We start from the raw sequence: 25092 nt of genomic DNA, 5'->3' as shown, positions 1-25092 counted from the left end.
CCATTTCTTAGTTGGTGAGCATCCCTTCAATTTCCAATTCTTTGCCACCACAAAAAGACTATAAATATTTTTGTATGCATAAGTCCTTTTCCCTTTTATTTGATGTCTTTGGGATATAGATCTAATAATGGTATTGCTGGATTGAAGCAATGTTCAATTTTATAGCTCTTTGGACTTGGTTCCAAGTTGTCCTCCAAAATGGATTAGTTCATAACTATTAGCAATGTGTTAATGTACCAGTATTTTCGACATCATATTTTCTCTCATGTTAGTCAGTCTATAGGTAGGAGGTGGTAACTCAGTTTGCCTTTTCTATAATGAAAATTGAATTAAAGCATTTTTTATATAACTGTGACTAACTTTGATTTCTTCTGAAAACTGCCTTTTCATATCCTTTGACTATAAATTGAGGAATGACTCATATTTTTTGTAAATTTGATTCAGTTCCCTATATATTTGAGAAATGAGATCTTCATTTAACAAGAGACCTTCACATAAGGCTCATTTGTAAAGTTGGTTCAGTTCCCTATATATTTGAGAAATGAGACCTTCATATAACAAGAAAAACTTGTTATAAAAATTCTTTACCAGTTTCTTATAATATTTCTAATTTTAACTGTATTAGTTTTGTGCTAAAACTTTTAAAACTTCATGTAGTCTGAATTATTCATTTTTCCTCCTATCTCTTATTTATTCATAAGTTCTTCCCTTATAGATCTGACAGGTAAAATATTCCATGTTGCCCTAATTTGCATATAGATCACACTTTACATTTATTTTTTATTTGTTTTTAATACACATTGCTTTTGACACATTTTGTTGGGAGAGAAAAGTCAGAATAAAAGGGGAAAACTGTGGAAGAGAAAACAAAACCAAAAAGAAGTGAACATAGCAGGTGTTGATTTACATTTAATCTCCATCATTTTTTTTCTGGATTTAGATGGCATTTTCTTTCTAAAATCTATTAGAATTGCCTTGGATCACTGAACTACTAAAAAGAACCAAGTCTTTCATAGTTGATCATTGCACATTCTTGCTGTTATTGTGTATAATGTATTCCTGGTTCTGCTCGTTTAGCTCAGTATCAGTTCAGATTACCCTTTATATTTTTAAACCATTTATCCATTTTGACCATTTTTGATCATTTCAATCATATCCATTTTTGACGTATCTTGGTGTATGACTTTCCTCTAAACTGCTTTCCAGTTTTCCCAGAAGTTTTTAAAGTTGAACCATGGGAGTTTCTGCTCTGAAAGCTTGGATTTGGGGGTTTATTAAACACTTAGTTTATTGTTGTCATTTATTTCTGTATATTGTGTACCTAATCTATTCCACTGATTTACCACTCTATTCCTTAGCCAATACCAGATTGCTTTAATGATTACTGCTTTGTAATATAGTTTGAAATCTGGCTCTGTTTATCTCCCATTTTATGTCAGTCAATAAACACTAAGTATAAAAAGGAAAACAAAATGGAAAACTGAAATTTTTGTTCTTAGCTCACAATCTAAAGAAATAATAATAGCTAATGTTTATGTAATGCTTTAAGGTTTGGAGAGCGCTTTTATAAGCACTAGTTCTGTCCTTATAACAACCCTAAGAAGTACATGTGTTTTATACTCTTTTTACAGATGAGAAAACTGACGCACAGAAAGGTTAAAATGGTTTGCCCAAGATTTCACAGCTAGTAAGCTTTTGAGTCAGAATTTGAATTCCCAGGTCCTAAGCTCTATCCATTGTACCTAACTGCCCAGAGATCACAACTTGTTCTCTATCAAAGGACTCTACACTTCAGCTTATTGAAATCTGCTCCTTTCCAGGGCCCTTCTCAGGATCTTTTCTCTCTTCCCTCTGTGGTACTCTTCATCTCCAGCCAAATGTGAAATAGAATACCTTGTATAGATATTCTTTTTGTTCTCATCTCCTACTTTGTATTATATGTATCTGAATCTTATCTCTTCTATTCCATTATCTCCTTGAAGGCAAAGGATACTGATGATTTTTCATTTTTGGAGAAGTGCTTCCTTGCATGTACTTAAAATACATTTTAGGAGTATTTAGAATAAATGAGTAATACTGATTTCTTGATGGAGAGAATCTGTGGTGGAAACAAACACTTATTAAAACATGTGTGCATTTGCAAATCTCTGCCAAGAAAGTAAAAATGAAATGGATCCTGACTTTAATCAGAAGAATTCTGAAGAGGGATGCCACATGTACACAAATAATACACAATAAACAATGCACAACATGATAATACACAATGAATGTTTGCTTTAACAATTAGGGTAATCAAAGAAAGTCTTTGTAGAAGAATTGGTACCTGAGTGGAGCTTTAAAGGAAAAAAATTTGTGGAGAAGAATGAGAAAGAAAAGGCCTTCTATGCACGAGGGATTTCCTTGGCAAAAGTGAGAGTAGAAAGATGGAACAGAAAGTTTGGGGAACACCTAGTCTCTAGTTTTGTTAGACAATAAATCAATAAAGAGAATAATGCTAGAGATGTCTGGATAGATAAGTTGGAACCAAGATGGTAGAAGGCCTTGAGCATATAGTTGAGTTTTTGTGTGTTTTTTTCTTAGAAACAGTAGGGAGTCATTGAAGATCTTTGAGCAAAAGAATGTGATGGTCAGACTTGTGTTTTTTTAGCAGTTCTTTGGAAAAGGAAGATGCTAGAATCAGGGAGCCCATTTTAGCTTTTAGAACAGGTTAGACCAATGCAAATGGTATTAACAGCTTGTGTTAGGGAAGTAGTCAAGTGAGCAGACAGAAGAGGAGAGATGATAGATATCTTGTGAAAATAAAATCAACAAGGCTTGATAACTGGGGGAGAGAGAAGAACCAGGGATGAATTTTAGTTTATAAACTTGGGCAGCTCAGAGGATGATAGTACCCTTAACAGAAATAGGGGTGATTCATTGGAAAAAATAATTTTAATTTTTAGTGTTTTGAGTTTGAGATGCCAGTGGTATGTCCAGAGGGAAATTATTGGCTTAGAGTTTTGACTTTGGGCTGGAATTTAGGAGAGAAATTAGGTCTGGCATCACCTATTTGTTAATAATCTGAATTCATGAGATGTAATCATGTAGAGAGAGTCTAGATCAGGGTTCTTAACTTTTTTAGGTCATGGTCGGTCCCCTTTGGCAGTCTGGAGAAACTTTGGATCCTTTCTTGAAATATTTGTAAATGCAGAAAATTACAAAGGAATTCAATTGTGTTAAAAAATGCTATCAAAATATTTTTAAAAGCAAGATTTTGGGCTGCAGGTTAAGTACCTTTGGTCTAAAAGAAAGAGAAGAAAAATAGCAGTTTAGTCTTCAAGAACACCCAAACCCAAGTGTAATATTCTTCTCTAAAATATAAACTTCTTAAAATATAATGTTTTCTGGGAGCAGGTTTCTTGGGGGGCTTCTGGTGGCAGCCTTCGTTTCAGTTCTGAGTAATCACCCCAAATGTAGCCAGGAGTTAAAAGTCCAAATCCTTTATTGTTTCCTTTTAAGTCTTGTCTCCTTCCTGGGGCCCAATTAGCTTTCTTAGAGGCCTATCTCTCTCCTTGGTTCCGAGAGTTCCTATTACTAGTCCTTTGTTTCTGCCAGCTTCTGCCTCTAACTTCCTCCGAATGAGTTTCTAGTGGGCTTGTGTGTCTAGCCCTGAGACCCCCTCCTTATATGCCCCACACTGAGTGTATACCAATCATTATATCACTAAGAAACCATTATTTGTTGTAGGATTAAATCAATGCTAAACTAGATTTAACCACTGTCTCCTCAATTCCACTCAGTGCCTTGTTTCAAGTTCTGGCATAACATCCCTTAGTAGGATCAGATCAATCATACTGAACCATGTTAAATTAGATAATTATTGTCTCTATCAATTCCACTGTCTTAGTACCTTGTAAGAATCCTAACATCCCAAGGACTGACAAATGGATTCAGCACAGGAGATGGTGAGCATGTATATAGGAGATAACAGTAGTCAGGAACTGCATGGTGTGCAAATAGAATAATGGGGACTAATCATCAACTAAGTGTCCCTAGAATGAAAACTCTTAGTCAAATGAAGGAGTCAGAAGCTAAATTCAAGGAGCTGAGAACTGATGGAGGTGGTCGGTATGTTTTTTTTTTCCCCTAGGAGAGGGGCAAGCAGTTAGGTTGAAGGTACCATAAAGTCTTATGAAGTTTTCTTAAGGATGAAGAAAGTTAATCATATTTGCAAGAGGAAAGGAGCTGGTAGATAGGCAGAGATTTTAAAGTGAACAAAAAAGATGAAGTAGGTGAGCTGATGAGAGGAAAGATCTGGGCAGATTCTCAGAGGAAATAGGATTGAGGATACACAAGTTGGATTGGGCTTGTCAAGGAGCGTCACTTCTTCATAGCCAGTGTGAAGAAGGAATATGGAAGATGAAAGAAATTAGAAGAGATGCCCTTGATGTTTCTCCCTAAAGTCTTGAGATACACATGTTAGGTGATTGAGGTAAGAACTTAGAGAATTGACAGTGAAATGTGATGATTAGTTGAGATTAGATAATAAGAATTTCTACTAGCTCACAGACTTCATTCTCTGTTGCTGAGCAACATGGGTATAGGAGTCGAGAAGGCTAATGATGGTACAGATAATTCATCATATCACATTTATTTGTATTGGACTGAATCTGTGAGAAAACAATTCCCAAATGAGTCTGTTCACAGAGTTCTGTTTGGCAAGTTATATTTGAATCCTGTTCTTTGGTTATAAAGTGGAATAAGGCACTCCCTGTCCTCAAGGACCTTACTGTCCTATAGGAAAAAAGAATTATCTGATAAATGCTAAAATACATTTAGAAAGAGTCAAGGTCCTTCAGAGGTAGGATCTCACAGAGGAAGCCCTCAATTGGTATTCAACAGCTAGCTAAAATAACCATGACAGCATGCATACAGTACAATGTCCGTGGTTGTTTGGTAGAGCCTCTTAGCCTTTCAAGCCTCTCTTCTACTGATCTGCTCTCCTCCCAGAGGAGAGAGGGAGGAAATGAACATTTGTTAAGCCCCCCGCTGTGCCAGGCCCTGTGCTCGATACCTCACAGATACTACCTTGGTTGATTCTTCGAGCAGCCCGTGAGGTAGGTGCCATTATGATCCCATTTTACAGGTGAGGCAGGCTTTCCCAGGATCACACAATTAGTAAATGTGTTTGGGATGGATTTGAATTTGGGTCTTCCTGATTCTGGGGCCAGTACTCTCTCTCCAGTGTATTCTCCTAATTTCACCAAAGAGAAAGAAGGAAAAAAAGGACCCACACATATGCTACAATTCCTCAACCAAGTGCTTCTCACTTTATTATATAATTATTGTAATATGAATTGTACAATAATTATGTTTAATATTAGTATCCAGGATTGTCTAGAATCTTTTATTGTGAGTTAACTAGTAACTGAAAGTACTTTCAGCTAACAGAAAAGTGTAATTGAAGTGGAGTAATTTTACTATTTTACTGCTAATAAGAATAATAAAAAATTTACTGCTAATATGAATTGAGGTTCTATATTATAACATAGGTAGCCCCACCCCTTGGAACTGTCAAGAAGCCTAGATTCATTTGTTTTCCAATCATATTCTTATGAGTCAAAATTATCTCTGATTCCATATATCCTGATATTTGTATGTGAAAACTCGTCTTTTTCAAATGGCAGCTGGGTGTGTGTATATATGTTTGTTTCTTTAGGTACATAAAAAGCATTTTAACTGTCAGGTCTTAGCTGAATTCTCTCAATATCTCCAGCTCTTCCAGATCACATCTCCTGCTGAGAGATTTGTTATTGTTGTTGGGGGGAGGAGGGTTGAGGGTGTGTGAGATGTTAAATGTTTGATTTCTGTGCTGAACTCAGAACGCATCTTAGCCGGATCTGATTATAAAGATCTGTTTTTATTTCAGTTACTTGTGGAAAAACAGCATAGATTCATTCACTCTATCTAATCCTTCCCCCAGCCCTCTAGTTTTGCCATGGATAAGTAATTTAATGAGGACCAAATAATGTATAGAGCACAGTAGCAAAGCTTTTTAGAATTACTATGATAAAAGGCTTGCCAACATTTCCATTAAAAACATCTCTTTCAAGAGTTTTTAATTATGTAGTAAAATTTCCCTTCAGATTGAAACATGACCTTTCAGGCTTGTTTAAGAACTAATGGGGGTAATATTAAACTACACAGATCTCTCCTGAGTTTTACATTATGAAACTCGCTTGGGTCTCCTCTAGAAAATGAAAAATGTTAACTCTTCAGTCTGGCTTTATATGTTCCTTTTATCTTAGTCATCCTAATTGTAGATTCTGTGACCTGGGACCAACCCAGAGCTGGAATGAAAATACTGAGCAGATGATAATTTGACTGTTGATTGAAAATTTTTTTCCTCTTAAATCTTAAAAAAAATCCACACATTTGCACAGGGATTTATCTATTCTGACTAGATAAACTTAACTACCTTACTATATTTACCATAATTTCATGTTAAACTTAATATTAAAATATAAAGAAACAGTCATCTCTTTCGGCAAAGCTGAATTTCTTTTTACATCTTAAAAATCTTCATTTATGTAGTAAGCATCTAATCTTAAATATGTGTCTCAGTTTCTAGAATATATTCATGTTATCTTTTAAAGTATTTTTTTAGAACCTGTCAATACAGTGTTTGGCAATTTCAACAGATGAGTTATTTTAGAATAAAAATTAGAGAAACAATATCTCTCCATTCTTATTCTAGGAAATGAGATTGTGTGGTATAAATGATTCCCTTAATAATTCATGAAAAAGGAACATGACTGGTATAGTAGCATCTCCTGAAGTACCACATAATAAAAGTAGGAATCCTTAGCAGTCAAAGTTATCCTTAATCTTTAACTCAGAAATACAGCTTGGTATGATTGAAAGAATCCAGGACTGGAAACAAGGTTTTGCCAGACCCACCTCCAACAATTGCTATATAACCATGTGATCAAGTCATCTTACCTTATCTATAAAATGGGAACAATACTTCAGGACCTACTTCAAAGAATTATTGTGAGGAAAGCACTTGCTACATTTCAAAGCACTAAATGGATGTAGGTTTTCAGCTGTAAAAACCCTTGTGATACTTAATTATATTAGAGCCACCATGGGAAAGACTATTTTTAGCTTGGAACTATAGTTTTTTAGTAAGTAGGGTTTCCCAGGATAAGAGGATATGGCCTTTCTAAATTATTGAGGATAGTGCCAAGCCTAATTTAGGAGCAGGTGCAAGATTCCCCAGTTTTGGAATGTTTGTGGAGGGTTCTCTCCCTTTATTTTGATTTTTCTTTCCTTTATTTTGATTTTATTGTTATTCAGCCCAACTAAAGCTTTACTCTTTAAAATTTGAATTAGTATTCTAAAAATTCACAGTATAGTAAACATTGTAAGGCATTTTGCATAACTGATTTTGAATTTCCATAATTTGATTACCATAACTATGAAATATTTGTGCTAATGAAGCTCCATATACTTAAACTTCTGTTCTTTGTCATGGCACGTATTTTCATTAAAGACATTTCAGAACAGAGCATTGACCTTTTGTTCAAGTAGAAGACCTTGTATGAAATTCTATTTTTGACACTTAAATTATATTAAAGTTTTGCTTTCTTATCTCTTCATTTCATATGAGATGAAAACATCTCTATGTTTTCTCATCTGAAAAATGGGCTGCTAAAACAATGATAATAGCACCCACACAACTCTCACTTTACTCACTTACTAAGTGCCAGGCACTGTGCTAAGTACTTTACAATTATGATCTGATTTGATCCTTGTTAGGTTTTTACTAAGTGCTAATGAGATAATGAGATATTAGGTTCTTCCTAAGTGCTAAGTTGGTACTTGACAATTCTCTAGTTCCTGCCATGACTGGGAGTTTTACTTGTGAGTTCCTGGGGAAGAGCTTGCATGCTTAGGAGGAGCAAGTTCATTGGTTGAAGTAATTTTTCCCAGAAGCCCTTGCATAATCCACACCCATTCTCTGGGAGGATAAAAGAAGGCAGCTCTGGAGGAAAGAGAGTTTTTTCTGGATGAGACTCCAGGCTGCTCTCTGCAGGAAGGGAAGTCTGCTCTCTACAGGAAGAAGAATCTGGTCGAGAGATATGAGTTGACACAGCAGATCTCCCAGAGAGCGATCGGCAGCTTCTGGAGACAACAGCACGTTACAGATCCTCTCAATGATCTTAGGAGATGGGGTCCATGACTGAGTCCCATTTTGCTAATGGGGAAACTGAGGCAGTCAGAGGTTGAATGACACAGTTCACATAACTCTTAAGTGTCTGAGGCTGGGTTTGAACTCGGTCTTCCTCACTCCAGGCCCAGCCCTCGATCCACAATGCCTTCTAGCTGTCCCACCAGAATCATAGAATTTTAGAATTGGGAAAAAACTTCTGGGTCATCAGCTTGTGCTAGGCTAGATTGCTCAATGTTCCCTCAGGCTTGTCAACATGAGAACTAGACAAAAGAAACAATAACTAAAGAGCTTATGTTTTCAGGGGAAACACAGCCATACCAAGGCAGAAAACAACCCCTAGTCTAATATTTAGTCTAATATTGGCCTGGATCAAATCAGTAGCCATTTTGACTCCAACCAGTGCCAGTTTCTAGAATCCATCTTCCATGATGCTGAAATGGTTGTGTAGCCTAGTGTTTTAGAGTAGGAAGGAGCCATGTAGACTCATTAGGCTAGCTTCTAGTGGAGGCTAGAAATCCTAAGTATTTCCAGTTCACTAAAACCTTGATTATAACACAAACACTGAAAAAGTTTGAATCCTTTGTATTCCTAATTCTGCTTTATTCTGTTTTTGTATCTCTTTACATATTTATACTACAGATCTATATCAATAGTAGATAGCATTTTTATAATACTTTACAAAAATTCTCCTCACTTGATCCTTAGCAACAAATTTGGGAGGTGAGTATTATTCTCATTTTACAGTTGAGGAAACTGAGCCAGGGAGCTTAAGTGACTTATAGAGGGGGTCATGCAGCAAATTAGTGTCTGAACTTCCTGACTCCAATTTTCTCTTTCCACTGAACTGCCAAGTTGCTTGAATGTAAGTTCCTTGTAGGCAGGGACAGGGTTTTTTTTCTTTGTGTTTGGCTTTCTATAAGTATTGCTCAGCACACTTTGCACATTGTTTGAATAAGGAAAAAAAATTGATAACTATCTTTGGCATCAAAGCAGCATTTCTTGAGCCCTCAATGACTGAAGAATAGACTTTCATCCAAAGTTTCAAAGAAATTTTGATTTTGGCTTCCTGAAGATTCCCAGAGACACTAGTCCAAAAGGCTGAAATTTAACTACAATGAGAAAGTCAAGTTGGGGAAAGGCCTTTCAGAAATGAGAAGAATTTGATAGAGTAGAACCTTAGAAGAAATCTAATTCGTTGTCAAACTCAAGGAGAGATGAGGGCCACTAATCCCTATCCTAAGGATTTTTGTGGCCTGCATAGTGACTAATTTTTAAAATGAAATATATATATTTTATTATATTTTTATTTTGTTAAATATTTCCTAGTTAGCCTGGTTTAGGCTGCATATTTGTTATTTCTAATATAGATGAGGAATCTGAGACCCAGAGAGATAATAAGAGGCAAAGCTGGTTAGAGTGATGATTTGGCTCAAGAGAGGAGATGAATAGCACTTCTCTGCCCTCTCCATCCTTTCCTTTTTCCCCCAATTCTTTGTAGAGATGGGAGACTGTGATTATGAAACATTACACTTATGTGTTTGTGTGTTAACTAGTTTTGCTAACTAGTTAGTTTTTGTTTCTGTTAGTTTGCTAAACTGTTTTGTTGATGTTTTGTTCATTGTGCTAAGAAATGGCTTTCTGTGAGTGGATAGGGAGAAAGATACTTTGGAAAATGAAGTCATGAAAAAACAAAATATTTCAATAAAAGTTTGTGGTTTTTGTTTTTGTTTTTTTAAAGAGGAAAGAAACCAAGAATCTAACTCGGCCTTTTACTCCCAAACTAAATTCCCATCCTACTACATATTGCAGTATGTCTTTGAAGCAAGAGAGTGTAAATACAGTATGTATAATATTTTGATAAATTTTACTTAGTTACAAATATGCCTATGTAACTTGTTTATCTTTACAGAGGTTTTATCAGCTATTATTAGTGTTCTATTGGTCTATATACTTATGGGATTCCTCTTGTATGAAGCTGTGCAGAGAACCATCCATATGAACTATGAAATTAATGGAGATATAATGCTCATAACAGCAGCCATTGGAGTTGCAGTTAATGTAATGTAAGTTCTATTTACTGTTTTTTTCCCTGTTGAATATTTTATATTTGTTATTAATGTTAATAAATATTATTTAAATACCGCATATCTTAAAATTTAAAAATGAATAGTAGTTGTTTGAATTTTTAGTTTTTAAAATTGCTTATTGTATATTAAGTGCTAATTTTCCCCAAAAAGGATAATAAAACTAATATGTGTTCTCATTTTCTCTCTACTATTGATTCAAGCATAAGTGTGACTAAAACAAAATAATCAGGAAACTGGTCTTGGAGATAGTAATACTAGTTTTCACAATATAAGTGCAATGAACAGTAAAATCAGAATAAAAGTGGCATGTGTAAATGCTTAATTTTTAATATATCCCACTTTCTGAAAGCTGTTTTTAGTTAGTTGCTATCACTGTATATATTTTTTTCAACCAAACATTGAGCACATACATATTTGTTCTGTCTAGAAATAACCTGTGGAACTTTGTAAATCCCAGTGTACCTAATATTGGTAGGTTCAGAGATGGGTTTTTAAACAAAAGAATTGCTGAATTGTTTGTTGTCACCCTATGTCCTTCTATTCTTTCTCCTCCTTACGTTTCTCCTACATCTGTCTTCTTGCCACTCCTTTTCCTTCCATCCTGTCCTTTTTGTTTGTCTTCTACCTCCCTCCCTGTTTGTCCTCTTACTCCTATATACATCTCATCTATTGGATGTAGCTGGGTAACCTCATGCCCGCCCATATGCCCTGCAGATTGCCTTGTCACCCTCCTTTTAAGGTGGTTACTAGCACAGAAAGGTGAATGATAGGGGGCAGGAGTGACAGGAGGTACCCTTCTCCCTTGTCTCCCAGCCTTAACTGCAACACAAGGGAGCTGGCTTTGCTCTGGGCTCCAGAAAACAGCTGCCCTCGAGTCCTGAAGAGTTAGGAGGCAAAAGGTTCCACAGGATTCAGGCTGAGGAGACTTGGCTCTCCTTTCAACCTCAGCTGGCTTTGGAGCTGCTGAATCAAACTGTTTCTTCTGAAATGACTGAGGAAGCAGAGATTGAAAATGGCAATGCTGAGTCCCACATCCAGGCTTATTTGGTGGGAAATGTAAACCCTGCTCTTCCTGGACCATGCCCCAGAGGTCCTGGGAGGCAGTTTCAGGCTCTCATTTGGGAGTGTCTGAGCTTAGGTGATCTTCCCAGCTAAGTCCTTTGGCTTTTGCTGGTTATAGAATGTGCCAATAGAAAGCTGATGATGTAAGAAAAAGAATTCTCTGCTGGAATATAGAAACATAACCTTTTTTTTTTTTGTCATTGTCTAAAGGTGCCATAGGCATTAATGTTACATTGTTGGGTTTTTTGTGTCTCCTTAAAGGAGACTAGTAACAAAAGTTTGCCTTTTTTTCTCTCTTTGGAAAAATAATGATATTTTCTTTTTTTAAAAAAACAGAATGGGATTTCTGTTGAATCAATCTGGTCACCATCACTCCCATTCCCACTCCCCTCCGCCAAACTCTCCTACCACAGGTCCTGGGCATGGGCACGGGCATGGACATAACCAAGGAACTGATAGCCTTGCAGTGAGGGCAGCATTTGTTCATGCCCTGGGAGACTTGGTGCAAAGTATCGGGGTGCTGATAGCTGCCTACATCATTCGATTCAAGGTAATCCAGATGTCGATATCATTGTTAAAATATGTGCTATTTTGTCATAGGGTATAGTATTAAAAGTTCCCCAATAAAGATAAACATTTTTCACCACACAGGGGTATACATTTTTCAGTGATAGTAAATGATATTTGGGAAATTAGGTTTAAATTTTTTTTTTTTTTTTTTTAAGATTCCCCCCCCCCCTCTGAGGCTGGGGTTAAGTGACTTGCCCAGGGTCACACAGCTAGGAAGTGTTAAGTGTCTGAGATCAGATTTGAACTCGGGTCCTCCTGACATCCAGGCTGGTGCTCTATTCACTGCGACACCTAGCTGCCCCAGGTTTAAATTGTTAAAGGACTTTTAAGTTTTGAAAAAGTATGTATATAGACAGAATAATTCACTTGAGAAGAAAAGGCAATGTGGGTGATTGAGAAACCAAAATCAGTCATGTCTATCAAGTGAGAATACATAAGATCTGATGCTTGGGTTTAATATCACTTTGTGCCTTTCAGTAGCTTTCCCCATAGCTGAATCTGAAACACAAATTCTTAGACCACATTTAAGATTTTTTACTCTTTGCTTCAACTACTTTATCCTTTTTTTCATAGGGTACACATAACCCACATAAGATTTTCTCAAGCAAATGCAGTTCCCTAATGAAGCTATTAATGTATTATTACCAAACCCTCAGTGTACAGTTCTTAAACACTTAAGTTCTATTGTTTGACTGATTGTCCCTTAAAATACTGTTTTTATGGATTTAAGCCCCACTACTAATACTGTTTTGCCCCACATCATTTTCTAAAAACCAATTAATAATGGATTATACCTGTATTCCCCCTTCAGATACTCATTCTACTACATATTGGGCTTTTTTTATAGTTATCATGGATACTTCCTCTTATACCTCCATGTAATTGCCCTTAAGGCAAAGACTAAGTAAAAGAACTTGGATTTAGTAAATGTCAATTCCTCTGATATTTAGAAGAAATGAAGAAAATGTTATAGAACTTGAGTTGACTTGAGGGAGGAGAAATAAGGAGCCAGAGGCTGTTTTGGACCAGTGATTTCATTGGAATTAAGGGGTCTTAGGGAAGAAATTATTTCTACCAATACAGATTGACAACTATTCTTTATAAGTTAAAGAATAGTGATTCCATGGAAAAGATTCTATGCCTTAAGCATGGAATCAGTAAGTGGATTGCCCAATATCATGTCAGGAAGCAAAAGGTTCAACAGGATTCAAACCAAGGGAGACCTGGCTCTTCTTTCAACCTCAGCTGGCTTTGGAGCTGCTGAGTCAAACTGTTTCCTCTGAAGTGACTCTGAGGAAACAAGAGATTGAAAATGGCAATGCTGAGTCCCACATCCAGGCTTATTGGTGGGAAATGTAAGCCTTGCTCTTCCTGGACCATGTCCCAGAGGTCCTGGGAGGCAATTTCAGGCTTTCATTTGGGAGCACCTGAGCTTAGGTAATCTTCCCAGCTAATTATCCTTTGACTTTTGCTAGTCATAGAATGTGCTGTTAGAGATAGGACTTTAATTAAAAACTCTCTATTCATAACAGCATATTTTCTGAGTGTTTTTAAGTTGATATAAAGGCGAAATAAGGCTGAATAAGGCTGCTTTTTTTTTTTTTTTTTTTTTTTTTTTGAGGTAGTCCAGGTTAAGTGATTTGCTCACAGTCACACAGCTACTAAATGTCTGAGACTGGATTTGAACTCTGCTCTTCTTGACTCCAGGGCCAGTGGTCTACTGTACCACCTAGCTGCCTCAGTGTATGAACATTGAACAACTGTTTTCTGATATTGTTATGGAAAATCAAAGATAATTAGCTTAAATTTCATTAGAGAAGCTTTTAATTTTATCATTGTAAGATTCTGAAACCTGTTACCAAGGGAAGAACAGACAATCTCTTTATTTGGAGATCTATCTTGAGTAGATTTTCTTATTACCACATATACATCTGTGATTTTTTTTCTTTCTGATGTAGTTTGAATGCTGCATTGCTTAAGGTATCAGAACTGAATGACCTAGAATTCCTCTCTATTTTGTGAAATTTTTTTTTTTATAGCATCATGTCAATTTCCAAAAAAAAGTGGGGAAAAAAAGATGTCTACATGTTTTAATAATGCTTATTGTTCCCTTTCAGCCAGAATACAAGATTGCCGATCCCATTTGTACATATATATTCTCATTACTTGTGGCTTTTACAACGTTTCGAATCATTTGGGACACAGTCGTTATTATATTGGAAGGTAAGATTTAGTGTTATACTTCTTCCTTTTATGTGTGTTGTCATCTGAATTTTACTGAGGTATTTTTCAAAGACAAAGACTCTGACATTCTTTCTTTGAGGATGATTGGAGTGACATCTCGGGTGAAAACTATGCAGATATCAATACTGATCTTGAGTTAACCATTGTAACAAGAGGCTAGTTCTGGAATATCTTGGTTCTCACATTTCTGGAATATCTTGGTTCTCACATTTCCCTCAAAACTGTATTTTGCTTAGCATTTTCACTGTTTTTTTTTTTTTTTTCCCCCTTATCCTTTGTCTTTCACTGTGAACTGCAAACTAGTATCAGAGAGCCTATATATTCTAACAGTACCCCATGTGTGAAAGTCGCCACTGAAGTCCTCTTCTTGTCATGGAGGCGTTCGCTAGTTTTTCGGAGAATATGACAGCAAGGCAAGAGCTCCTACAGGTTCTTCTAATTGGAGATGTTTCAGATGCTCAGCAATAGTCTATCACCTGAGTACCAACACAGCTAAATTTGGAGCAGCTTTTCACCAGGCTGGCTGTAGGTGATATACATACCTGCTATCACAACTCTCAACCTGCAGTTAATTATATAGTACAGTTGTTCAGATGTTTTTCAATCATGTCCACCTCTTCATGACCCTATTTGGGGTTTTCTTGGCAGAAATACTGAAGTGGTTTGCCATTTCTTTCTCTAGCTCATGTTACAGATGGAGAAACTGGAGCAAACAGAGTAAAATGACATGCCCAGCGTCACAAAGTGACTCTGTCTGAGGCCAGATTGGAACTTGGGAAAATGAGTCTTCCTGACTTTGTGGCTGGCACTCTATCTGCTGAACCACCTAATTGCCCCTGATCCAAGAGACCCCAGGCTTTGAAAACAAATCTGACAAACACTTGGTATCTGTGTGATCTCAGGAAAGTCATTTAGGCTCTCTAGTTCTCAGGGTTCCTCATCTGTAAATCAAGGGATAGCTTCAGAGAGCACTTAGAATACTTAGACCTAGGATCTGAGAAGCATATACCTCTGAGTTGCCATCTGGATGAGGGAAGGCAACACCAACACCAGTGAAATTCTAGATTATATGATTGGTCATGGTAATTTCATTCTAAGAGGCCTAAATGGTAAGAACTTACCCAATCAAAATAATTCCAATAGACTAATATGGAAGACAAATGGTGAGATTCAATACACAACATAAATTTAGTATCTTTCCAGAAACTTTGCTAAAGGATCTTTATATCATTTCTGAATGAAATAATTATGCATATAACATAACCAGAGGGATATAGACAAAGAATCTTTTAGCAAATTTAATTTGCTTTCCAAAAGTTTTGAGAATCTGTAGCAAGTGCCAAGATGTATCCAACCCACTCATAACTCGTCAAGGTTAAAAAGAAATAGTTAATTGCATTTATTTAGAGATAATTTAGGAACCTCCTCTGGTAAGTGAGGGGGAGAAAAATTATAGAGCTACATTTTTGAAGTTTAATAAGCAGAAGCCAAAAGTCTGAAATTAGCACTGGAGAAAGAAATACATCCAGACCAGAGCTTTGTTGTGGCAGATCAGCAATAATGTACTAACAGTTCTCCCAGTGAAAATGGAAGATGATAATTTTAAAAAGTGAAAACACTAGGATTTATATAATATTTTAAAGTTTGCAAAGTACTATACATATCTTATCTCATTTAATCCTCACAGCAACACTCACTTTTATTGTACCACCAGATTGTATGAATTCCCTATTGCTTGTTGTTGAAAATTCAAACTCTAGGCATCAAAAAGCAAACACATAGGAAGAATATACTATGGACCAAAACCTATACTAGGCTTTAGTGAAACAATACTGCCTCTCAAAGGAGTTTACATTCTGATTATGGATTAGGCATGGAAAATACAAAGTAACCTTGAAAAGAGACCTTGATGGAGGGTCAGGAATCAGTATGTCTCCACTACCTTGACCACCATTTCTCTTCAGACCCTAATGATGGGGACAGCCCAGCATCCTAAACCAAAGATTCCTGGGAATAGTGTCCTTCAAGAAGAAGCATTTCTTGCTGCTCTGCTACTATAGTTCAAGAACTGTGGGACTTTTCCATCTGACTTGTAGCTGAAACTTTCCATATAAGTTGTCTTTTCCTTTAGAATGAGTTCCTTGAAGACAGGAATTAACTTTGAACATTTTGAGTGTAATGGGGAGAATGGTCCAACAAAGAAGCTGCAATAATAGACAGGCTCAAGGAAAACTGGGAAAAGTCAGAGTAGAGAGAAAATATCCAGGAGATGATGGTCAGTGTTGCCAGTGCTGCAGAGAAGTCCAAAGGAAGATTAAGAAAAGGCCATTCATTTCAGTATTTGAAATCACTAGTAACTTTGGAGAGAGTAGTTTTAGCTGAGTGATGGTGAATGAAGCTGTTTAGACTGGAAGTGGAGGCAGTATCAGTGATATTCAGAAACCTTCCACTCTGGATTTTCATGGCACTGTTCTTTTGGTTGTTAGATATAATGGTAAATTGTATGCTTAAGTGTAAGCTTCCAATATATAAAACCTAGAACATCTTTTAAAACTTATTTTGAAGCCTTCTTTGTGATTTGTCTCATTATTACTACTTAGATTTCTTTCAAACCAAGCTTGACTGTACTAATTTTCTAGTCAACTGTGTTCAGTGATATTATAAACAAATTACCTCTCAGATCTGTAGAGGAGGAAAGAATTTGTGACCAAAGAACTACAGATCATTATTGATCACAAAATAGATATTTTTAATTATATTAAGTTAAAAATTTTTTGTACAAACAAAATTAAATGCAGACAAGAGTTGAAGGGAAGTAATAAATTGGGAAAACATTTTTAGATTCAAAAGTTCTAAAGTACATAGAGAATTGATTCAAATTTATAAGAATTTAAGTCATTCTCCAATTGATAAAGGGTGAAAGGATAGGAGCAGACAATTTTCAGATGAAGAAATTAAAACCATTTCTAGTCATATGAAAAGGTGTTCCAAATCACTATTGATCAGAGAAATGCAAATTAAGACAACTCTGAGATATCACTACATGCCTGCTGGATTGGCTACGATGACAGGAAAAGATAATGACAAATGTTGGAGAGGATGTAGAAAAACTGGGACACCGATACGTTGTTGGTGGAATTGTGAATACATCCAGCTATTCTGGAGAGCAATTGGAGCTGTGCTCAAAAAGTTATCAAACTGCATACGCTTTGACCCAGCATTGTTTCTACTGGGCTTGTAACCCAAAGAAATCTTAAAGGAAGGAAAGGGACCCATATGTACAAAAATATTTGTGGTAGCCCTTTTTGTAGTGGGCCCATCAATTAAAGAATGGCTGAATAACTTATGGTATATGAATGTTATGGAATATTATTCTGCAAGAAATGACCAGCAGGAAGATTTTGGAAAGGCCTGGAGAGGTTTACATGAACTGATGCTGAGTGAAATGAGCAGGACCCAGGAGATCATTGTACAATTCAACAACAATACTATATAGTGATCTATTCTGATGGATGTGGCCCTCTTCAACAATGAGATGAACCAAATTAGTTCCACTTGTTCAGTAATAGAGAGCCACCTACACCTAGAAAGAGTACTATGGTAACTGAGTGTGGATCACAACATAGCATTCTCACTCTTTCTGTTGTTGCTTGGTTGCATTTTATTTTGCTTCACTTTTTCTCTTGTGCAGTATGATAATTGTATAAACATGTTGCATATATTGGATTTAATATTTCTATCATGTTTAACATATATTGGACTACTTTCCATGTAGGGGAAGGCAAGAGAGAAGGGAGGGAAAATTGGAACACAGGTTTTGTAAGGGCTAATGTTGAAGGATTGTTCACACATTTTTTTTAATAGCTTTTTATTGACAAAACTTAAGCATAGGTAATTTTTCAATATTGACCCTTGCAAAAACTTCTGTTCCAACTTTTTCCCTCCTTCCCTCCACCTCCTCCCTTAGATGGCAAGCAGTCCTATACATGTTAAAGTATATGTTAAATATAATATATGTATACATATTTATACAGTTATCTTGTTGCACAAAAAAAAAATCATATTTAGAAAGAAGGTAAAAATAACCTGGGAAGAAAAATAAAATGCAAGCAAACCACAACAGAAGCAAACAACAGAAAGAGTGCAAATGCTATATGTTGGTCCACGCTCATTTCCTAGTCACACATATGTTTTGAAAAATAAAAAGCTTTAATGAAAGAAAGAAAGAAACTGTATTCAATTATTACCTTTGTATCTTGAGTTATTTTTAAATGCTGGCCATTTTTATCAAAACCAATGTCTGTTTTAATTCTTGAATAATATCTTTGTATTTTCTTCCTAATAATCTTTCTTAGTCTTTTAGTAGTTTTTTGTTTGTTTGAAGACAGAGTAGTTGTTTTGTAGTGTTGATTACATCTTTGTTTTACTCTTAGAAACTTTAAACATTCTTATAAATTTATTTTAGAATGCATGTGTATGTATGTGTTTTTTCCTTACAAGCTAACTACTTATAAAACATTCTGAACTTGTAGGAGTGCCAAGTCATTTGAATATAGACCATATCAAAGAAGCTTTGATGAAAATAGAAGATGTTCATTCAGTAGAAGATATAAATCTTTGGTCTCTCACTTCCGGAAAAACAACGGCCATTGTACATTTACAGCTAGGTGAGTTGCTCCCACGGTATGACAAGAAAGGTTCGTGATCCTTATATCACTATAATTGGGTAGTGGGTGATCCAGTTAGTCAACTAGTATTTATTAGACACCTATGTACTATAGGTATTTTGCTAAACACTGGGGAGAAAAAGGACAAAGACAGATCTAGCTAATAAGGAATTGATGGAAACAACATATAAACAGCTATGGTCAAATTTGAAGGAGTAGAATAGGGGAGCAAGGCTTCTGGCAAATGGAGTGAAGGATTTAGTTTGTAACAGAACACTTTCAGTGCAGGCTAAGGCAACAAGAGATATTAACTGTGTTAAATCTGAAGATGAAAATAAATACATCTTGGATATATTTGACCTGGTTTTTTATATTATCAAAGCTAATGTTCTCAAGTCTTAAGTTTTCCAATAATGGTTAGAGATTGAAACTAGATATATATTAGGAAAAAAGGGGAAAGAACAGTGAGATAACATGCTACCCACCTCCTGACAATGAGATAGTAAAGTCAAGCCTAAGACATTTTCAGTTATAACTTATTTTACTTTTGTACAATATTTTTTTCTTCCTTTTTTATTTATTTCTTCATTTTTTTTTTCTTAACTATTAATATTTTTGATCAAGAGTTTTGTTTTTCTTTTAATCTCAGGGTATGGTAGTAATAGGGATTACCAAAAACAAACAGAAGGAATATCATTAAGAAATAGTTTTTCAAAGTATTGATTTAAGTGGTAAAGTGTGGCAATTTTGTAAACTGACATTTTTTTCCTTTTTTTGGAGACAGTTGGGGTTAGGGGACTTGCCCAGAGTCACACAACTAATAAGTGTCTGGGGTTGAATTTGGCCTTGGATCATCCTGACTGTAGGGCTGGTGCTCTATCCACTCTGCCACCTGGCTGCCTATCTTTCTCTTACAAGAAAGATTTTAAAAAGAAGGAAAGCAGAGATTTAACAAAACCAAACAATACATTGTTGTTATCTAAGAGTATGCATGATAATCCATCCTCATAATTTCCCATCTCTACAATAAAAACTAGTGCTTTTTCTCCACAGTAGGGGATGAAAGAAGGTTTGATCATTATCAGTACATTGTTCAGTTTGCTTTTGTTCTTCCATTTATGTTTTTAAAGTTGTCCCTATTGGGGGTTTGGGGCTCTTCTTACTTAAAAGATAATAATAGTTAACACTCACAGCACTTTAAGGTTTGAAAAGCTTTTTCCACACATCATTTGATGCTCACAACAACCCTGGGAAGTAGGTGCTTCCATTATCCCCATTATACAGATAAGAAAACTGAGGCAAACAAATTGACCTGCTCAGAGTTACATTACTGATAATTATCTGAAACAGCATTTGTACTTGGTTCTTTCTCTCTCCAAGCACAGCCCCACTCTTATCTGCTCTTATACCTAGTTGCAAGAATACAATTCTAAATCTTGAGCAGCCTAACCAGATGATGAGGGTGAAAAATAAATAACACGTAAATCAAAGGTTTTTATAGACATGGTTCAGAGTAAGAGTAATAACAGTATAAATGTATGTATGTATAGATAGATGCATGTATATATTGTATGCATGTATATTTTATATATGTGTATGTATATATCATATTGTGAAATACACATATATGCTAAAATAGTATGTCATCGCCAGATATGTAGTATTCAATGCTAATTACTGCATGTTCATTTTAATGTATTTTTATATATACACACATATGTGTGTGTATTGTACACATACACACACATGATGTATATATAATATACTATTACTACTGCTCCTATATATAGTACTTTTTCGTTTAACAAAACACTTTTCCTCCCAGAAAGCAGAGTTGTTTGTCTCTCCTGTATGTTCATTCATTAGGGTATAATTACCAACGGTGTTTTCCTTTCTTGCTGTTATAGCACCCGGCAGTTCTTCTGAATGGGAAGAAGTACAGTCAAAGGCCAGGCACCTGCTGATAAACACTTTTGGGGTTTATAAGTGCTCCATCCAGCTTCAGAGTTACAGACAAGAAGTGAACAAAACTTGTGGAGGGTGCCGTAGTGCCAGTGCCTAATACCATGCTTGGGGAACTACAGCCTTATTTATCGTGCAAACACTAGCGAGCAGCAATAAGTGACCATATGAATGAGCGATTGGGATCCCTGACAGCTCAGCCTGAGTCAAGAAGGAACACAGTCCCGGAGGACTCCGTTGTCCCTTAGAAAAGCCTGGACAGCTTGTAGCCTGGGAGAGGTCAACATTTACTTTGATTTTCAGACAGGGATGTTACCAAAATATTGTTTACAGAATGAGATGTGACTCTGTAGTTACCTTGTTGACAAAACTTAAAAGATTTCCTTGTTAATTGTATCTCGTAGGACACAGAGGCTTTCAAGGAAGAACCCAGAATTCAGTCTTTACATTTTTGGGGGAGAGGATAAAGAAATTTTTAAAAGCCAAATTAATTTGAGCATCAAAAAAAGTTAAAGCACTGAATTTTTAAAATTATGTTGGCTTTGTGCGATGAACTGGGGTCTTTTTTTTTTTTTTTTTTTTTTTAATCCTCAAAAGTTTTAGGAAGTTCTGGAAAATATCAAGAAATAGAAGCAAATGCATATTCCCAAGTGTTTTATAAATGTTTTCCTTTATAAATAATTCAGAATGTCATTGGTCTATTTCTGCCTTATAACTATTTTTTCCAGATGTTAGAAACAAGGCTTTGAATCTCAAGGCATAATACATTTTAAACATTTGTCATCTTCTAAAGTAGAGCCAAACATACTTTACCATGATTTTTTTGGTCATTGTCATTAAAATCATTTAGAAACTATTTCCAGTATTATTTTTTGCATTAGAGAAATTATAGTTTTAAACTGTGATCATTTAATTTGAAATAAAGGACAAGAGGAAGGTGCTAGAAGTTTTTGGAAACTTTACTGTTTTGTTATTAAGTGAATTAAATTTGGCTGAAGGTAAAAACTGAACCAGTAATTTACTTTTAGATCTTTTCATTCTGTATATCCTATTTGTTTGGATCCTAAGTAAATGTGGGATAAGTATATAACTGTTTAATGGCCCTTGCAAAATAAAATTTTGTGAGGCTCAGCTTTGCACATCCTCTCTTCCTCTACGCACAGATTTTTAACTACATTCTCTTAGAATTTGGGGCTACTTTTATGAGATGGACCAGTATTTTAAAAATCAGGGATTCTCCATGATCAGTGGATGCCTTGAAGCTGTAGCCACATTAAAAATGCCAACATAAGTGTGGTGGGAAAAAAATATTTTGTAAAGATCACAGCCAAGTTGCATGTTTTTGGAAGCGCTCAGGTGATAGTTGTTAACCCCGAGTCAGCAAAAAACTAAGTCTTGAAGGTGCTGACTGTGGCTTGGGAATTGCACAGTTTTAAGCAAAAATTGAAGGCAAGGGTTATTGTTTCCACCTGCATTAATGAACTATTTTTATAAAATGTGGTGGTGTCCTCTGACCCATCTATGTTGCTTTTTCTGCTTAATCTTGGCCTTCCTTTTAACTACTTAGAAGTATCTGCCTGTTCACAATAGATTTGCTCTTGAAAGAGGTGTGTGTAAGGACTTACAAAACACATTCGCTTTATAAAAGAATCCTACTGTGAACTCATGCCTTCATGCGAGGCATGCAATACCAAATGGCATCAGAAAGAATATTGGGGAACCCACCAAAGTGGGATGTCGTGCCATTCTGACTGGTCTTTGTTACTTTGCAGTAGAATGGCTAAATTAGATCTACACAATGGGGAGAAGACTGCCTTAGATGTAATTTTATTCAGTCTAATTTATTGCATGTTATGGGGTTTAGAAGTGTCTGGACATAATTTTTGTTTGGAACAGGCCTAGTGTTTTGAGTAAGGTGTTTCTTGTTTGCCTGATGAGGCTTTTTATTTGGACATGAGATGGAGGGGTACCTGAAATAGAGTGGGGAACACTTCTCATGAGGGCTTTGAAGGGTAGGACTGCTGTCATTTCTGAAAGCGTTCCTGTAACTAGCATGCTGCAGTCATTTTTTCATGTAAAACTACATGATTTTGAATTGTTTGTTTGCCACGTCACTGAATTGGCTTCTCTATTCTAATTTTCTTTGCTTTTTCTGAAGGTCACCATCTTCAAAAGAACAGTTTTTTAGAATCCCTCTTATGCTCCTCAACATCTCCTTGCTCGTGGAGTTTTGCCTGGCCCTTCAAGTCTCCCTTCCTGTCCAGAGTTTGTCATGGATTTTTTCATAGAATAGTTTGGACAAAATCTAAACCCTTTCTGATTTGCTGAAGAATGAGAGAAGAGCTTTGGTCACTCTTAATGTCTTTCACAGTCTTAACACCACTATTAGAAATTTATTTCCAGGTTAGGTAGAATTCTGTCCGAATATTCCCAACTCATACTCCCTGTAAGTAGTGCACTTCTTCACTAATATAGGTTGACAAATTGGGAAGAATTCCTTCAGGATTCAACAAGGTGATGAGTTATTTTTAGAAACAACCAACCAATATAGGTTTATTTGGAAGACAGAACTGTTTCACAGTCATCCGATTACGATACATATATAATTTTCTAAACTTCTATGACCCAATATTGATTTTTCTTAATGAGAAACAACATGCCAGCCTGGCCTTAGAATCTAGAAAAGTTCTCATTCTCACACATTGTTACTTGATTATGGGCAAATCACTTACTTTTACTGCCTCCTAGCAGCTCTCTCAAGACTACCACTGAGAGAGAGTTTTCAACAACAGGAGAGTTATAGTCTAAAATATGGAGTATTGATCAAAAAATTATTATGGAGAAAATCCTTTCCAAAAAACTCATACTTGATGACAAGGTTTTGTATTCTAGCTTATTTTTGACATGCAGGATAGGCTAAGGGATGCTTGCCATTTATTAGCTATTTAATTGCACTTGACCTCTGGAAAAACCAAATAAGCATCAGACAGATGTTTTAAGACAGAGGGACCTCCTCGGATGCTGCATTGATAACTGTTGGCTTTATCCCAAGACCTTGTTTTTGGACTGTTCACATATAACGTAGAAAGGAGCAAAGTATGGTTTTCAAATGATGTATTCAGCTGACTGGATCTAGACAAAATACACCTCATTCCTATTGCAGGCTGCTTCGTGACTCCAGCTGGCCACTTCCAATCTTTTATACATTCCATTCTGTAAATAATTGTTGGTTTTCCGACTTGACATGTGAGGTAGAGAAAGGGTTATGGGGATGTTTGAGGTCCTGCACATCAAGTACATGAAGGGCCTCAGCTTAGCCAATCTGAATTGGATGGCTTTATTGAGCCAAGTTTTCCGCATACTGTTGCAGATGTACAGTTAAAACCAATCTGAGTTATTTAATTTTGATAAGATTAGTAATTATTCAAGAGAATTTCTTAGTTTCTGTGACAGTATTAAATTTGCAATAAATTTATTGCAACATGAAATTAGAATGTTCACGTGGAGACTTTTGCAAGCAAGAGAATTAGTGGCTTTGGGAAGCTTATGCTTCACTTTAAAGTATATCATTAAATAAGCCATATCACAGTTTGATGGAACTGTGTTTATACTTTCCATAAACTCTTTCAGAAACTGAGTATTTTGCACATAATCAGATATAGAAGGATTTATTTGAAACCGGGGTTTGTCCATGTAATTAAAAATCAAAGTATGGTATATATTTACTGTATTTGAAGTTTTTAAACTGTACTTTCCTAAACATTTATTAAAATAAAACACATGGCAAAATAACGTTTGCTTTATTAAACAGAGCCTACAATCTCTTATAAAAATTAGAATCTCTTGTCTTTATTCATATACATTCACTTTAGACTCAATTGTTTATTGGCAATTTTAAGACATTGTTTTTCTCCTTTTTCAATCTTTAAGCAGAATAGCCTAACAACTTCAATAATCGATAATTCAGTGCCTTTGTAGGCATTTGGAAAGTAAGATGAATAAGATTAATCTAATTCCACTGATAATTGATATTATAGTATAGGAATTGCTTATTATATGGATCCAGAAATACAGGGGGATAAGAAAGTGAAAATGAAGTAGGATGTTCTCTTTTTGGCAGCTGGGTTCTATTTCAAGCCCATCTATGAAACAAGTGCCAAAGAGCACATTTTTAAGTATTTGAGGGTTTTTGAACATATTTAAACAATGAGACATTCTAAATCTGAAATGCTATTCTTTTATTTATATTTTTATATATATGTATATATATATAATATGTAAAATA

The 25092-nt window shown here is 35.7% G+C and overlaps 1 protein-coding gene across 4 annotated transcripts in view; it reads left to right on the top strand.

Annotated features, from left to right (window-relative positions):
- SLC30A4 (solute carrier family 30 member 4) overlaps positions 1-24610 on the top strand; it is a 36164-nt gene extending 11554 nt beyond the window's left edge. For all 4 annotated transcript variants that reach the window (XM_074289545.1, XM_074289544.1, XM_074289547.1 and 1 more), the window contains exons 4-8: positions 10125-10278; positions 11701-11914; positions 14052-14157; positions 18711-18845; positions 20753-24610. In XM_074289545.1, coding sequence (XP_074145646.1) covers positions 10125-10278; positions 11701-11914; positions 14052-14157; positions 18711-18845; positions 20753-20907 — 764 coding nt within the window. In that variant the 3' untranslated portion in view covers positions 20908-24610. The remainder of the gene's footprint in view (positions 1-10124; positions 10279-11700; positions 11915-14051; positions 14158-18710; positions 18846-20752) is intronic.
- The last annotated feature ends 482 nt before the right edge of the window (positions 24611-25092 follow it).

Source organism: Sminthopsis crassicaudata, chromosome 2 (genome assembly GCF_048593235.1).
Source record: "Sminthopsis crassicaudata isolate SCR6 chromosome 2, ASM4859323v1, whole genome shotgun sequence".
NCBI classification, from domain to species: domain Eukaryota; kingdom Metazoa; phylum Chordata; class Mammalia; order Dasyuromorphia; family Dasyuridae; genus Sminthopsis; species Sminthopsis crassicaudata.
Note: the sequence above shows the minus strand (reverse complement) of the source record. Positions and strands in the feature narration are given on the sequence as shown.